Here is a 15,228-nt window from a genome sequence, read left to right on the forward strand (position 1 = left end):
TCCCTTGCTTTATTATTTTTGGAGTTCTTTACTTTCCAATTCTACTTCAGGTTATAGATCATCACTGAAATCAACCACAAAGTCTCCTGTGCTTGCGACTTTATTGCTGATCTTGGTTCATATTTGATGTCATATGTGCTTAGCTTCATAGACCACTTTTCCATCCTACATGACATCTATAGTTTTTGCATAACATTCTTAATGGGGTAATAAGTTATTTTGTGTATATCATGTGTTTCAAAATAGTGTCTTTTACTTACATAGTATATGGGATGATGGTCTCTATTGAGATCCTTGGCTAAAATAGCACTTATAGTGTTAGAGGATATTGAAAAGTATAGGAGGAGTGGTTCCCCATCTAGTGGTTTCACTAGCAAGGGTGCAAAACTTAAATAATTTTTAAGTTCCTGAAAAGCATCTTCGTGCTCTCTAGTCGACTCAAACCTTTTGTTCTTATTCAAGATATCATAGAAAGTCTTGCACCTTTATGAGGATCTTGAGATAAACCTGTTAAGTGCTGCTACTCTTCCTGTTAGTCTCCGAATATCATTCGTCGAGGATGAGGATCTTAAATCGATGATGGCTTTTATTTTCTCCAGACCTGCTTCTATTCCTCTTTTAGTCACCATGTATCCAAGGAACTTACCTGATCTCATTCCAGAGTGGCACTTGGAAGGGTTCAACTTCATGTTGTATTTGTCTAGTATGTTAAAGGCCTCTTCAAGATCCCTTAGATGATCCTCAACTTTCTTTGATTTTACCACCATGTCATCATTGTAGACTTCCATGGTGTCCTCCAGTTTCTCTTTGAACATCCGGTTAACTAACTTTTGGTATGTTGTACCTACATCTTTAAGACCAAAGGGCATAACAATAGCGCAATACCTGTTGGGGTAATAAATGTAGTGTCCTCTTGGTCATATGGTTCCATTTGGATTTGTTGGAACCCTGTTGATGCATCCATAAATGTTAGCAGTTCATGGCCAACCGTAGCATCTATCATGGAGTCTATGTGTGGTACGGGGAAAGGATCCTTAGTACAAGCCTTATTTAGATCCGTATAGTCCATAAATACTCTCTATTTTACATTCTTCTTCTGCACGACGACCATGTTGGCTAGCCATCTTGGGAACTTGACTTCCTTGATCGTCCATGTTTTAAGGAGCTTTTCTACTTCTTCTTGGATGATATGGTTTCTTTCGGGTGAAAACTTTCTTCTTTTTGGTGTATTAGTTTGAAAGAAGGATCAATGTTACGTTTATGAGTTATAATATTTTTTTTCCATACCTGTCATATCCTCATGCTTCCAGACAAATGTCTTGCTTCTATTTTGTAAGAACTTTACTAGTTCTTGCTCAATTTGTTCTGGAATTGAGGATCCTATGAGGACTTTGGCTTCAGGATCATCGAGGTTTAGGGGCACTTCCTTTACATCCTGCTCTTTTATTTCCGGCACATTTCGTGCCCCCTGCTTTAGTTGCTATCCTTGTCATGGTACCGTTGAAGATCTCATTAAAGTCTTGTAGCATTCCTTGGATTCTTGTTAGTCACCTGTGATTTTTACTGTCCCCCATGGGGTGGGCATCTTGACACACTGATGATATGTCGAGGGGACAACCTTCATATCGTGGATCCATGGTTTACCTAGTATAACATTATAGGAGGATAATGTACGAATTACACAAAAATGTTGCATATTGTTTACCTCCTCTATGTAGATATGTAGCTTTATCTCGCCGATTGTATGTTTCGTTTCGCCACTAAATCCAATCAGTACTGAGGATCTTTTGATTATTTCAGCTTCAGGGATGTTTATCCTTTTTAAAGCATCCAAGAGTATGATGTTGACTGAGGATCCTCCATCGATAAGGATCCATCTAATAAAATGGTTGATGATGTCAAGAGTGATCACCAGTCCGTCGTGATGAGGATCCTGGACATCTGATCTATCTGTTTCGTCGAAGGTAATTTCCTTCTCGTTTGTGATTGATGTGTTCTTATGTGGCCTTTCTTCTTTCTCCATCTTCGACTCTTTAGCATGTCTTTTTGCTGCAGAATAAGAGGTGCTGCAAATGTCAGATCCTACAGAGATTACACTGATTACCTTAGCATTTGCGGGAGGGGGACCTGGTTTTTCTAGGGTCTTATGAGGATCCTGATCCTTTTCTTTTGATCTTTCTTTTCTTCTTCCTAGGATAACCTTGAGGTATCCCTTGCTGAGTTGGGAAGTAATTGTTGGGTTTTAAGCACTATAACACTCCTATGGTGCACATGCAACCCTAGATGCTTTGGATCTATGTTTTCTCTCATTATACATGCAATATGAATTTTCCAAAGCATACATCCTAACTAGCATACAAAGGAGGATATACAATATAAAACTCATAGTTAGATGAATACCTCTTGATGTAGTTGTAGTTCTTGGCCTTTCAAGAGCTTAGCACCTCAAGTATGATGCCTCAAATGGTTCACAAACACGATGAACAAAGGAGGACTTTGAGAGAGAAGTATAAACTCTCTAAAATCGGTTATGATTCTCTTAGCATACATAGGTGGTCCGATTTTGGCTAAGGGATAACTCATATATAGTGTAGGATTCCAAGAGTCATGGGTAAACCCTAATCCATACACTTGGGTTATGATCCATATCTCATGTGGGCTAACTCTTCATGGATACTTACATAAAACTTAGCCCAACATGGATCAATAGCCCAAACACTATATATATCACTGATTTACATAATCAGTCCCCGTTAATTTAATTAGTTTCTTTTGATCACTAAATTAATTCCAAATTAATTCTTGATCAATACTAATTAAATAATATGATTTCACAATATATTATACTTGTAATATGTTAATAAATCATAAATAACCTCTTTCTCAAATATCCATCCTATCAGATTGTTCTGGTGAAGGCAACCCAAATGGACCATTCTACTCTCGGGTCGAGTACATACAAATTATAGTTATGGGCCTAGACACCTAATCCAACAGTATCCCACTTGGATAAGTCTGATAACTATTATTGCAAGTACGACTCCAAAATCCTGACTAGCAATCGTAGCTCTCAAAAGCCGTTGTCGAACTCTGACCTAGTCAATGACGCGTCCATTAGATAAGGGATCATATATTCCTCCATTCTAGATATCGTATAAACTGAGACATGGATTATAATCATTCTCTATGTTCATGTGTTGTTTCCCGATTTCTGATTTATGACGACTGACTAATTGAACAAATCAAATCAGTCCAGTCTTGGCCAAGCACTTAAGGTTGTCATCACTAAATCATCGAGGGGCCCACAGATATCGCTTTTATCCACATTGGGTAAAAGTAATGGATAAACTTTGACTCAAATGCTTGCTTGTACTTACTCATCAAATCATACACAACAATATGTTTTATAACACCAAGTTACCGATGCGTTTACATATGTCAATATGAAACCGACTTGTAAACTACAACTCACATGTACTGGTTTCAAGAATATAATATATTATCGTCTCACAATCACTCGTGATAAAATCCATGAAGTGATTCAGATGAGAGTGGGTTTAATCCAATACTCAAATCTTATTATAGGAGTACTCATGAACACTGCAGCAAACTTGTGCTATGTCTAAAACACTTTAGACAATCTACAGACGGATTCATGGCAGTCTTGCCTCAATAACTACTTCCAAAGTATGATTGACTGTGGATAGTTTGAATATCCTAGTTATTCGGGAAATCAAAACATGCAAAGTGAAACAAAAGAATAATCGAATCCAATATGGTCTCAAAACTTTTGAATATAAATAAAACACCTTTTATTTAATCACCATATAGATCACACATTATTCATTGTATAATGTTTCGATTTATCAACTTAATACTTGAATTAAAACAATAGTTATCCCATGCTCCAATCATGCACACTATGTTTACCTATGGTCCTTACTTTGTGAAATAGATCAATTGTAAACATTTCCAACGACACTCATTTCACAATTCCAAATCCTTATCGTAAGTGTGAGAATACCAAGTCCTTGCCACTTACTGTAATCCGTTAGATTCTAAGCTTATATGCAGTGATCCTTTTGTAATGACTTTGTACACACGTCACAGGGACTTTGCCAATTACAAAACTTTCCATTGGAGATTGTTACAAGACAATTCCATAGATACGAAGTCTCATATTCAAAGCACATTCCTTTGAACATCCTTCTTGCATAAAAGTTTCAAACTTACTCATAGATTCTTGATATCCAACTCCCATTATGGAAACTTTTCCATAATTGCCATATGACTATCCATTCTTAATAGAATCCTATCTATTCAAAATCATATCAATATGGTCCATCCATTCCTATACTTCAACCTGTCCACAAGCAACCAATCCTTGGTAAACCTCAGATCGTCCTTGACAGTTGTTTAATAACTTCAGTCATATTCAGTTCTAGTCCTTTTTCCCTCTAAATGCCCTAGGCATTTGGAAAATTAGAACATGAGAATTTATAGCACATGCAATCGATCCTATATCTGAAGCATATGGGAGATGATTCATAATGTCTTACATACACACCTGATACTTTACCAGTCTCTTGCTATAACATTTCCATATATATAATTTCCTTATGTTGAACCATTCCAACATAGCATTCATATATATCCTTGACTAAATTTGATTAAAATCTCACAATCTAAGCTTTTAGAATTGAAATGAAGTATGAATTCCTCTCCCTTAATTATAGCAAAACAACTTTTCAAACTCTGCAACTTTGCAAATTGAAACCTTTGTTTTCTATAATTAACATTGCTAACTTGCAACACTTACCATAATAATTATGCTCCCACTAGCATAATAATTATTATCTTACTAGCATAACACTTATGCTCCCACTAGCTTTGACATGTATCCAGAAATCAGCTGGACTTCTAGAAATCAATACTTATTGACTTTCTTACCAAATTTCAGATTTCTGACACGAGATGCTTTGATAATCCTTTATCTAAGCTCATAGACCCTTTATTAGAAAGCTCATATGTGTGTCTAAACTATTCAGAACTTATAGCAATAAGTTCTGAATGTTCAAACTATTTGCCATTTCTCACAATTCGAACTATGAAGAGGGATGTCGTAATCATAATCAAATTTGATAATGCAAATATCACAAATGCTATTTGCTTAAAATCTACTTAGTGAAAGCGTTTCCTCACAATCATTTTCATGAATTGGAGAGAAACCTTATGATACTTAGATTTTCTGGTGTATGTGTTCCTATCCATGTGAATTTGTCATAACTATAATCACAAGACAAGGTTAGTGACAAATCCAAACTCATATGGACTGAGCTTGTTCAATCTTAACTTCTTGCCACTTGGCAGCACAAGGGCCTACCATGTCTTCCAAGTTGTTAAGCAGCTCACCCATGCTGATCAATGAACTTTCACTGATCAAGATGCTTTGCCTTATGCAAACAGATGAGAACTCATAGAACTCACATGCATAGTCAACTTTAACTGGAATAGCATAGAAACAATAATATGTCAACACGATAGGTTACAAACCTTAAGTCGTGCGCTAGTGATTAACAATAGGTTTACTCTTGATTAGTTCTTGAAACTTTTCAAGATCTTTAAGACTCCCACTGACCTCTTGACATATAAGATTCTCGTTATCAAGAAACTGTTGAGTCGAAGTTTGTTGTAATATGTCGAATCTGTGTAATTGTCCTTTTCGTATGTTTATTATGTATTTACTAAGGCATTAGTTTGTACGAAGCGTGAATGTCTAGCCTTAGTATTTTTTGCACTTTCAGTCTCCTATAAATAGGAGCTGAACATAGAGTAGATGATAGAGTTTTTCCCAGTATTCTATTGTTATTTTTGTACTCATGTTCATTGGAAGTAATGAGAGCTTAAACCAGAACTTATTTACTTCTCGTGTTCATCCTTTCTCTGATTTTGATTCTAATACTCGATAAATCGGTTCTACAATTGGTATTAGAGCAGGAATCATACTGCTAAGATCTGATTTTCAATTGAATCTCTAGTTTTTGAGTCACGTTTTGGTCTCAAAAGTTTCCGCACTATTTGATTCTGAAAATCATCTCTGATCTACAGTTTTGATTTGATTCTGCGTTTGAATAGTGTGATCGAGTAATCGTATTTTAGTTTCTGATCTATTCAGTCATTCAATTTCAAGTTTTTCTAAAAAATCTCATCCGTACGTTAATGGCGAACTTCAACATGAACATGATGACTTCATTTTCTCATCTGTTAGGATCTTCTACGAAGATCCCTATGTTGATCCCGGAGTACTATGATCAGTGGGCTGATCGAATGGAGGATTACTTGAATGGATTGGACGAGGAACTCTGGAGCTGCATTACTGGAATAGCTCAACCTCCACCAAATGTTCAATAAATTGGATCATCTGGATCAGCATCAGTAGTATATGATCAATCTACTAGGCTGAAAAACAACGAAAAGTGTTGTTTGAGGGAATTGCGAGGTGCCCTGCCACCTGTTGTTTACAATTACATCTGTGATTGTAAAACTGCAAAAGATATCTGGAATACTCTTAAGGAAAAGTATCAGGGAAGCGAGAAAACGAAGATCAACTCTGTTAAACAATGTCTTGCGGAGCTGAAGGAGTTCAGACAAACGAAGAGTGAAACGATTGAAGTTTACTACGATCGTCTCAATGAATTGATCTATAGATGCAATCGTTATGGAATCATAAGGTCATATATGGATTTCAATCTCACATTTGTGATGGGACTTCGTAAGGAATGGAGAAGTGTTAGCATGATGGTGAAGAATCAACAAAGCTTCGATACTTCATCTCTGAATGATGTGTATAAACAGCTGAAAACTCACGAAAGTGAAGTGAATGAGATGGCTAAAGAATCGAAACTGAGTTTGGGAGGTCCTTTAGCTCTTGTTTCGAAAGTGTTTGAGAAAGAAGCTGGTGAGAAAGATGGTTCTGATGAAGAAGGTTTTCTAGTGAACTCTGATGATGAAGCGGTTGCATATTACACGAACAACCGAGTTAAAAAGTTTTTTAAGAAACCTTTCAATCCCAAGGTGAAACAGAGTGAAGGAAAAGGAAGTTTCGTTAACAAGTTTGTGGGTGAGGAGAAGAAGAAATTTGAGAAGAATGAAGTGAAGACTATTGAAGTCAAAAGCGAGAAGAAATTGAAGGGAGATTCGGGAATTGACTGTCATTACTATAACGGAGCAAATCATTTGGCAAATGATTGCATGCTTCGTAAGAAAGAGGAGAAAAAGAATAAAGTTAAGGATGAAGCCTATTATGTGGAAAGATTGGAAGAAGTACGTGCAAAGACGAAGGGGGTGTCTTTGGTTGCTCAAGGTGAAGGTAAGGATGATGACACATATCAGATCTGGTCTTCAGGGTCTGACGATGAAGAGATGCGTAATCCGATGCATGGTGCCATGTTTGCACAGTTTGAAGAAGATGAAGATGAAAAGGTAACAGGTCGTTGTTTCATGACCAAATCAGGAGACAAATCACCAATGACTACCAACGTACGTGCTATTCTTCAATCTTTTAATATTCCTTTACAAGCTTATGATTCTGAGATAATTGAATTTGATGATACTGTTGCTTACTTTGATACAATTGTGGTGTCTGCTAGTAATGAAGCTAGGAAACTAAACATCCAATTGCAAGAGACACAAAAATTATTAGATTCGACAAGAAGTAGAGTAGAGTATCTGGAATTACAAATTACGAATATCATGTGCGATAGGGATTCGTTAAGCAGTGATGTTCAAATGTTATTAGCTCAAAGAAACATTTACTGTAATTCTGCAAAGATATTATATGCTAAATTGACTGCTTTGCATCATTCGTCTGACATTAGCAAATAACAACATATGAAGTTATTACCTTTTCTAGCTTTCGAAAGAGAGAAAATTGATAGCTTGTCTAATGATTGTGAGAAAACCATAGCAAAATTCGATAAAGTGCCTGGCAATCGATTTGCTTATGGTATTGTTAAGATAAATGAATATTTGAATGCAGATGAACTTGTTGAGATTGTGAATGATACTTTGACCAAAAGTGAACAAATAAAATTTTTGAAAAGAACTGAGAATTCGAAACTTGACTCTCAATCAAATTTTACTGATGTCGATGATAATTCTGATAGTTTTAGCGAAATCAGTGAAATTAAGGAGGAGGAAAGTATCGATTGTTCTCAGTTATCTGTCATTAATGTCACATCTAAGTCAAAAGGTAAAGAAATTTGTAAAGATTCGATGGTTGAGGATGACACTGATAGAATCTCTACTTTGAAAGTGTGAGATTTTGATAATGTGAGTGTAAGAGATAGCCAAACAGATAGTAGTGATGATGAGAATGAAGAAATGTTAAGAAGGTTTCGAAAGATTCTGATCCAGAAAAGAATGTTTCGAATGAAACATCCGTTCCAAGGGTTGTTGTTGATCAAGTGTATGGAGACACTGAAAATTTCGACAAAATCGTATCTGACAAAGGAGCTCATTATTTGGAAACAAATATTGTTGTGTATCCAAACTTCAAATGCACAGATGATGTTGTATTTCCGAATCAAGTGTTTGTCACTACTGGAAATGTTGATAACATCAAACCTGATTTTGTCGCACCCCAAAACCAAGAACGGCGGAAACGTTCTGGGGCGGAGGACGTCATGTACAATATCACAACAATTCAAAGTAGTAAACAAGCAACAACATCATCCATTGAATTAATAATATAATTTTAATACAAGTGTGTTCTGTCAAGTTTAATAGACACCAAAATATACATCAAAATGAAAGATGAGTCTTGAACGAGCTCCATCTTCTCAAAACCTGGCTCCAGTACCTGTCTACTAGTGACCTGAGGATACAAGTTATTTTGAAAGAGAGTATCAGCTTTAAAGCTGGTGAGATCATAAGTATTTTAGTGTATGAGTTTGTATAAAAGTGCTTGTAAGTAAGTGATATGTAAGTAAGTAAAAGCTTGTGAATGTTTGTAAAAGGTTTGAATCTCCTAGAAAACCCTATGTTTCCTACTAAAAGTAGCCTTCTACCAAGGCATCAAGTAACTGCGTGTGTGTCTCTTGTAAGAGTGTGTATTTTCCCAAATCTGACTATCATTAACCAAAAATATAGTTTTTGCATTACAGTTCATTGTGTGAAGATCACAAAGTGAATGCAATGGGGAAATAAAATAGTACTGTAGTATTGTATTAAGTAACTACTGTTGTACTAACTACCTTAAACCATTTGTCATTTAAAGTACCATGTGATCGGCCTGTATCCTGCTACCGACTATAGAACGCGACGATGTAAGACGTCGGAAGAAATGACGTTTGGCACCCGTAGACTTGCAAGTCCCACTGTAGCGAGCAGCGAGGTGTAGGATAGTCAATCCAGTATAGATCTATACACAAACTCAACGCTCTCCATTTAAGGAGATTCTGGATACAAAACGGGCCATGACAGGTGATGCCATGCCCCGTTACGTGGCTCACATAACTGTAATAGTATTCTTGTATATGTATTGAATGTACTAGCTGTATTGTGTGTTCTCTCTCTTTCTAGTATGTATGTATGTTCTCTCTGTGTGGTATTGTTTCTTCTCTCTCTGTCTAGCATGTATGTTTTCTTGTAAAATGTATAGTATGTACTAGCTGTATTGACTCATGTATGAACTGACTCATTGTATGTTTCAGTGTTCTAGTAATAGTATTAGTAACTTCCTAAACTATACCTATTATAGCTTACTAGTAATAGGATTTGCATGTATGAACATGTTTGTATACCTTTGCTACCCAAAGGTATTGAATCGAAAGAAGGAACTTTTATATCTATATACATATACATAATATATAACTAGGATTCAAACGACCTTCGGACAAATAACCGATACCCTAAGTCCACAACCAAACGAGGAACAGGAGGTAAGGTGAGTTATCAGTCCTAAGTCCTTTCAATCCTACTTATATAACTATATCTATAAAGATATACATTTAACAGAATATAAGTATAAAAGAGTTTAAATAAAAGTAATTGACATGTAAAAGAGTTTACTAAAAGTAATTGACATGTAAAAGAGTTTGATAAAAGTATTTGATATGTAAAAGAGCTTATAAAACAGTTTGAAAAGTAGTTTGTTTGATAACACAGTTTGAAAAGTAAGAAATCCACTTGTTTGGTAGTTATTAATCACATGTGATTGATATAATAACTATAATAGTTCAACTTGTATCCCCCCCATAAAAGTATTTAAAATCATTTAAAAGGTTGATTAAAGGGTATGAACTCACCTGTAGTGAGTGGTTTGGATGAACGGATGGTATAGGATGCTAAGTGTCAAGTGAAGACTTGAACACACACAAGGATCCTAGTTAACATATAATAACACATATATGTATCCAATTAGTCATTTAACAACTAATTAATCAAGTAAAGACACTCTAGGACATGAAAAACACCTTGATTCAAGTGTTATAAGTACTAAGGATTGCATCTAAGGGTTGTAGGGCCTTGCATTTGAGTTTAGGGTCCAAGGGTAAACTCTTCTTGAGTTTACGGTTTCGTGACCAACTCCTTTGGAGTTTACGGTCGTAAACCCATGAGTTTACGGCTGCAAACTCATGGTACTTTTACCATTTTGTGTTTTGAATCTTTAAAAGTCATAAGAAGCATTCCTACTTCAAGTCTAAGCCTTTGCAAGTGATTAGGGCAACATTTCACCCCTTTATGGAGTTTACGGCCCATGGACCATTTCTCCATGTGTTTACGGCCGTAAACCCATATGGTTTATGGTCTTTTTGATGTTTAAGGTCCTAAGCACATCAAGGATGGATCTAGGCTAGTATCCAAGGCTTGGTAAGGTACTGGGGCACACTTTGGCCCCTTCATTAGGGTTTACGGTCCAAGAACATCTTGGACCGTAAACACCTTTGATCTTGTGTTTCCTTGTGTTTCCTTGTGTTTTCTAGATGATTTAGAAGTGTAACAAGTCTTATAACACACTAGGGTAAGAGTACTTACTATGTAGAAGCTTGAAAAGGTGTTAGAAGTCCAAGAACACTAGTGTGTGTTCTTGGTGAAACTAAGAACACTTGAAGATCTACACAAATGGAATGATTTCACGGATGGAATCATGTAAGATCACTAGATTAAGTAAGATATCAACTAATTAGGGCAAGAAACACTTACAAAGTTGAATATCAAGAAGGAAAATCAGATGATACTTGAGAGGATTTGAGTTCTAGTTCTTGAAAGTGGTGAAAAAGTGTTAAAAATGACTAAGTGTCACTTTTATACCCCTTGGGGTTTACGGCCGTAAACACCATGTTTAGGCCGTAAACTGCAAACTCTTGGAGTTTTGGGACTTTATTGTTGCACAATAAACCCTAGGGTATCCTCTCTCCAGTTATTTCCTGAAGTACTAGGCTTTAGAACACTCAAACTGACTCTACACAGCTCAAAAGTTAGCAGAAACAGTTCTGACTTCTATTGAAGTGAATTGTTGTACATAATAGAAATTTCGGGTTGTCACAGAGTTCAACAAAATGGTCGAAGAAGATAACAAGAAAACATCAGACGAAGGGTTCTTTTAAAACCAAAGCACAGTCGAAAATAATCTAACAAAAAATTCGTATGTTTTTCAAAGACAAAACCACAAAGAAAATGGGTTGATAAACGAGAAATTACAAAAGAGGTTTTGAAACAAGAATCTAAAGACACAAATGAAAATGTAAAACTTAATTCACAAGAATTTAAGGATCTTGTTGAAAATTTTTCGAAAAGAAAAGGAATTTCAAAAAGACAGGCACGAAAAAGAATTTTTTTGGCAAGTTGTGTCAAATGAAAAACAAACAAACTTACCAACCAAGAAAATGTCTGAAAATGAGTTTCCTAATTCAGTGAAAACAAAGATTTCAACTTGTTCAGATAACAAGAGAAATTCCGCTCAACCGATTTCGTCTGAAACTGAAAAATCTTCAACAAAATCTTCAAAATCAACATCTTCAAATACTTTTCCAACAAATGTGCTACAAAAGAATTTTCAATCTCAAAACCAACAAAAGTTTTCAATTCCAAATTCATCATTTCTAAAACCACCAAACAAGCAAAACCAATTTTCTTCAAATAGAACAAATCGAACTTTTGAGAATGTTCGTCATTTTGACAATGGTCGAAAATTTTAAAATATTCGAAAATTTGACAATGTTCAAAAATTTGAGAATACTTGTCATTTTGACGATGTTCGAAAATTTGAGAATGTTCGAAAATTTGACGATGTTCGAAAATTTGAAAATGGTCGAAAATTTGAAAATGTTCGAAAGTTTGCAAACCATCAAACAGTTGTGCATGATAAATCCTCAAAAACTGCAAAGTTTATACCACAAGAACCACATTTTCCGAATCTTTCAATCAACAAAGCCACTAAAGTTTCGTACACAAGAGGTTTATCTGGGGAGAAAACAATCAATCATTGGCTTGAAAACAAAGGGAGAAAGTATCAATCGGGAAATTTTTCTCAACATCAAATCCAGAAGGAATATGAACAGTATTTGAATGATACTTCATCTGGAAGTTCATCTTCGAAAGAATCAAATACTCCAGTTCAAAGATGGCAACCAATCCCAAAGGATAGTCACACTAAGAAACATGAGAAGAAAATCAATGAAAATCCAAAACTATCGAAAAATTATATTTCGGCACCTTTAACTGATGATGTCGACTTATCTGACTCATTCAAAACTAAAGTTCGAAATTGGGCTTTGGGTTCTAAATTTCATTCGCTTTTTCACATTAATGACCAAGGACCCAAACAGCCTTGGGTACCTAAATTCTTTTAATAAATGCAGGTACTGTGTGACGAGCAATATGATGAGAAATGGTACATTGATAGCGGTTGCTCATGTTACATGACTGGAAGAAAGGAGAATTTGAGAGATTTTAGAAGTTTGGAAAATGCTGGTGTTTTGAAGTTCGGAAATAATTACAAGTGTCAAGTCAAAGGATATGAGAAAGTAACGAATGGAAAGTTTACTGTAAATCGTGTTGCCTACGTCGAAGGTCTTCAACACAATTTGATTAGTGTTGCACAACTTGTTGTGGGCACTGGTAATCAAGTTGTGTTTAAGGAAGAAGGAAGTATCATTTCCAATGTTGATATGCAAGAAGTGTTGCTAAAATCAAAACGATATGGCGATATGTTCACTCTAGACATTAAACCTGTTGTTGGGAAACCCTCAGTTTGTTTGCTTTCGAAAGCTTCATCTGATGTCAGCTGGCTATGGCATCGACGTTTATCATATTTAAACTTTCGAAATCTTAATAAGCTGGTGATAGATGATCTTGTTCGAGGTTTACCTGTTCTAAAGTTTGATAATGATAATTTGTGTGCAGCCTACGAACAAGGAAAAGAGCATCGCAAAGGACATCCAGTTGTCATAGATTCGAAAATTGTTGAACCGTTGGAACTTCTTAATATTGACCTTTGTGGACCATCAACTGTTGAAACTCTCAACAAGAAACGGTACATTTTGGTTATTGTTGATGATTTTTCACGATTCACTTGGGTGTATTTTCTTAGGTTAAAATCTGAAGTCGCTCAAACAATGATCGAATTTATCAAGAAAATTGAGACTAGTATGAAGAAGAAAGTTCGAAAAATCAAAAGTGATAATGGTTCAGAGTTTAAAAATAATGTTCTTGATTCGTTCTTAACTGAGAAAGGAATTTCGCATAATTTCTCATCACCATATACACCACAGCAAAATGGTGTGGTTGAAAAGAGGAATAGGTCACTTTGCGAAGCAGCAAGAACAATGTTGACATATGCGAATCTTCCTCAATATCTATGGGCAGAAGCAGATTCAACAGCCTTCTTTACTCAAAATAGATCTTTTATACATCGTCGTTTCAATCTTACTCCGTATGAAATCATCAATAACAGAAAAACTAATGTCAAATTCTTTCATGTGTTTGGTTGCATATGTTTTATAATGAATCTCAAAGATAATCTTTTGAAATTTCAAGCGAAGGCTGATGAAGGAATATTTTTGGGATATTCGACAAATTCGGTTGCATACAAAGTGTTGAATAAACGAACCAGAAAAGTAGAAGAAACGTTTAACCTCACTTTTGATGATTACTATGTGAAACAAGCTGAAAAACGTTTTGAACAAAAACCAATTCTTAATGAATCCTAGCCGGGATATCAAGATTCACGTGCGAAGGGACAAGCGAAAGGCTTGAAAGTTCTAATTCATCTGATTTTAATTATGATTTAATTTTTGGTGTTCCAGATAGAGCAATCGATGCTGAAGTAAATGCTGCTGATAATCAAACTCCTGAATCTTCGAAACATACTGATGATTCAACAATCACGTCAGATACAACTGCTAATGGTGAAAGTATGCTAGATGCTCAAGTGGAGGGGGAGCACTTGAATAATCCTTCAATTGTTGAGGGGGAGATTCCTTTAGAGGGGGAGAATAGCAGTGTAAATGAAAGTTTCGAGGGGGAGCATCAGGATAACAATTATGTTGAGGGGGAGCATAATGAAACGGAAACCATAAATCTTGATGAAAATGATGAATTTCATGAACTAAATGATAATAATTCTGTTTCAAGATCCGAAAATAAAGAGATGTACGAAGATGCACCTTTAGACTTTGATCCAACATATCCACCATTGGAAAAGTGGACAAGAAATCATCCGAAATAACAAGTCATTGGAAATCCACAAGATGGAGTTTTGACTAGAGCTCAAATTCGTGCAAAGAATGAGGTACTGAATACTCATCAAGAATTTGCATGTTTAATGTTTTCATCTCGAAAATTGAACCAAAGACAGTCAAGGTTGCAATGGAACACTCAGACTGGGTTGTTGCAATGCAATCTGAACTGGCTGAGTTCAATAGAAACAAGGTGTGGAGGTTAATTCCTAAACCCGAAAATGTTTCGATTGTCGGATTAAAATGGATTTTCAAAAACAAAACCGACAAGGATGGAAATATTATTCGAAATAAAGCACGATTGGTAGTTAAAGGATATTCGCAACAAGAAGGTATCGATTATGAAGAAACCTTTGCCCATGTTGCAAGACTCGAGGCTGTTCGAATATTTTTGGCTTATGCAGCTCATAAAGATTTTGATGTTTATCAAATGGATGTGAAATGTGCTTTTCTCAATGGAGAACTCGAAGAAACAGTGTATGTTGAA

The 15,228-nt window shown here is 35.7% G+C and overlaps 1 protein-coding gene across 1 annotated transcript; it reads right to left on the minus strand.

Annotated features, from left to right (window-relative positions):
- Window positions 1–1,543: 1,543 nt before the first annotated feature.
- On the minus strand, window positions 1,544–2,023 carry LOC145158284 (uncharacterized). Its single transcript, XM_079077203.1, has one exon. The coding sequence runs from the start codon at window positions 2,021–2,023 to the stop codon at window positions 1,544–1,546; it is 480 nt and encodes a 159-aa protein (XP_078933329.1).
- Window positions 2,024–15,228: the final 13,205 nt, after the last annotated feature.

The sequence above is a fragment of the Lactuca virosa genome, chromosome 2 (assembly GCF_052849685.1).
Source record: "Lactuca virosa cultivar CGN04683 chromosome 2, Lactuca_virosa_CGN04683_v6, whole genome shotgun sequence".
Lineage (NCBI taxonomy): Eukaryota > Viridiplantae > Streptophyta > Magnoliopsida > Asterales > Asteraceae > Lactuca > Lactuca virosa.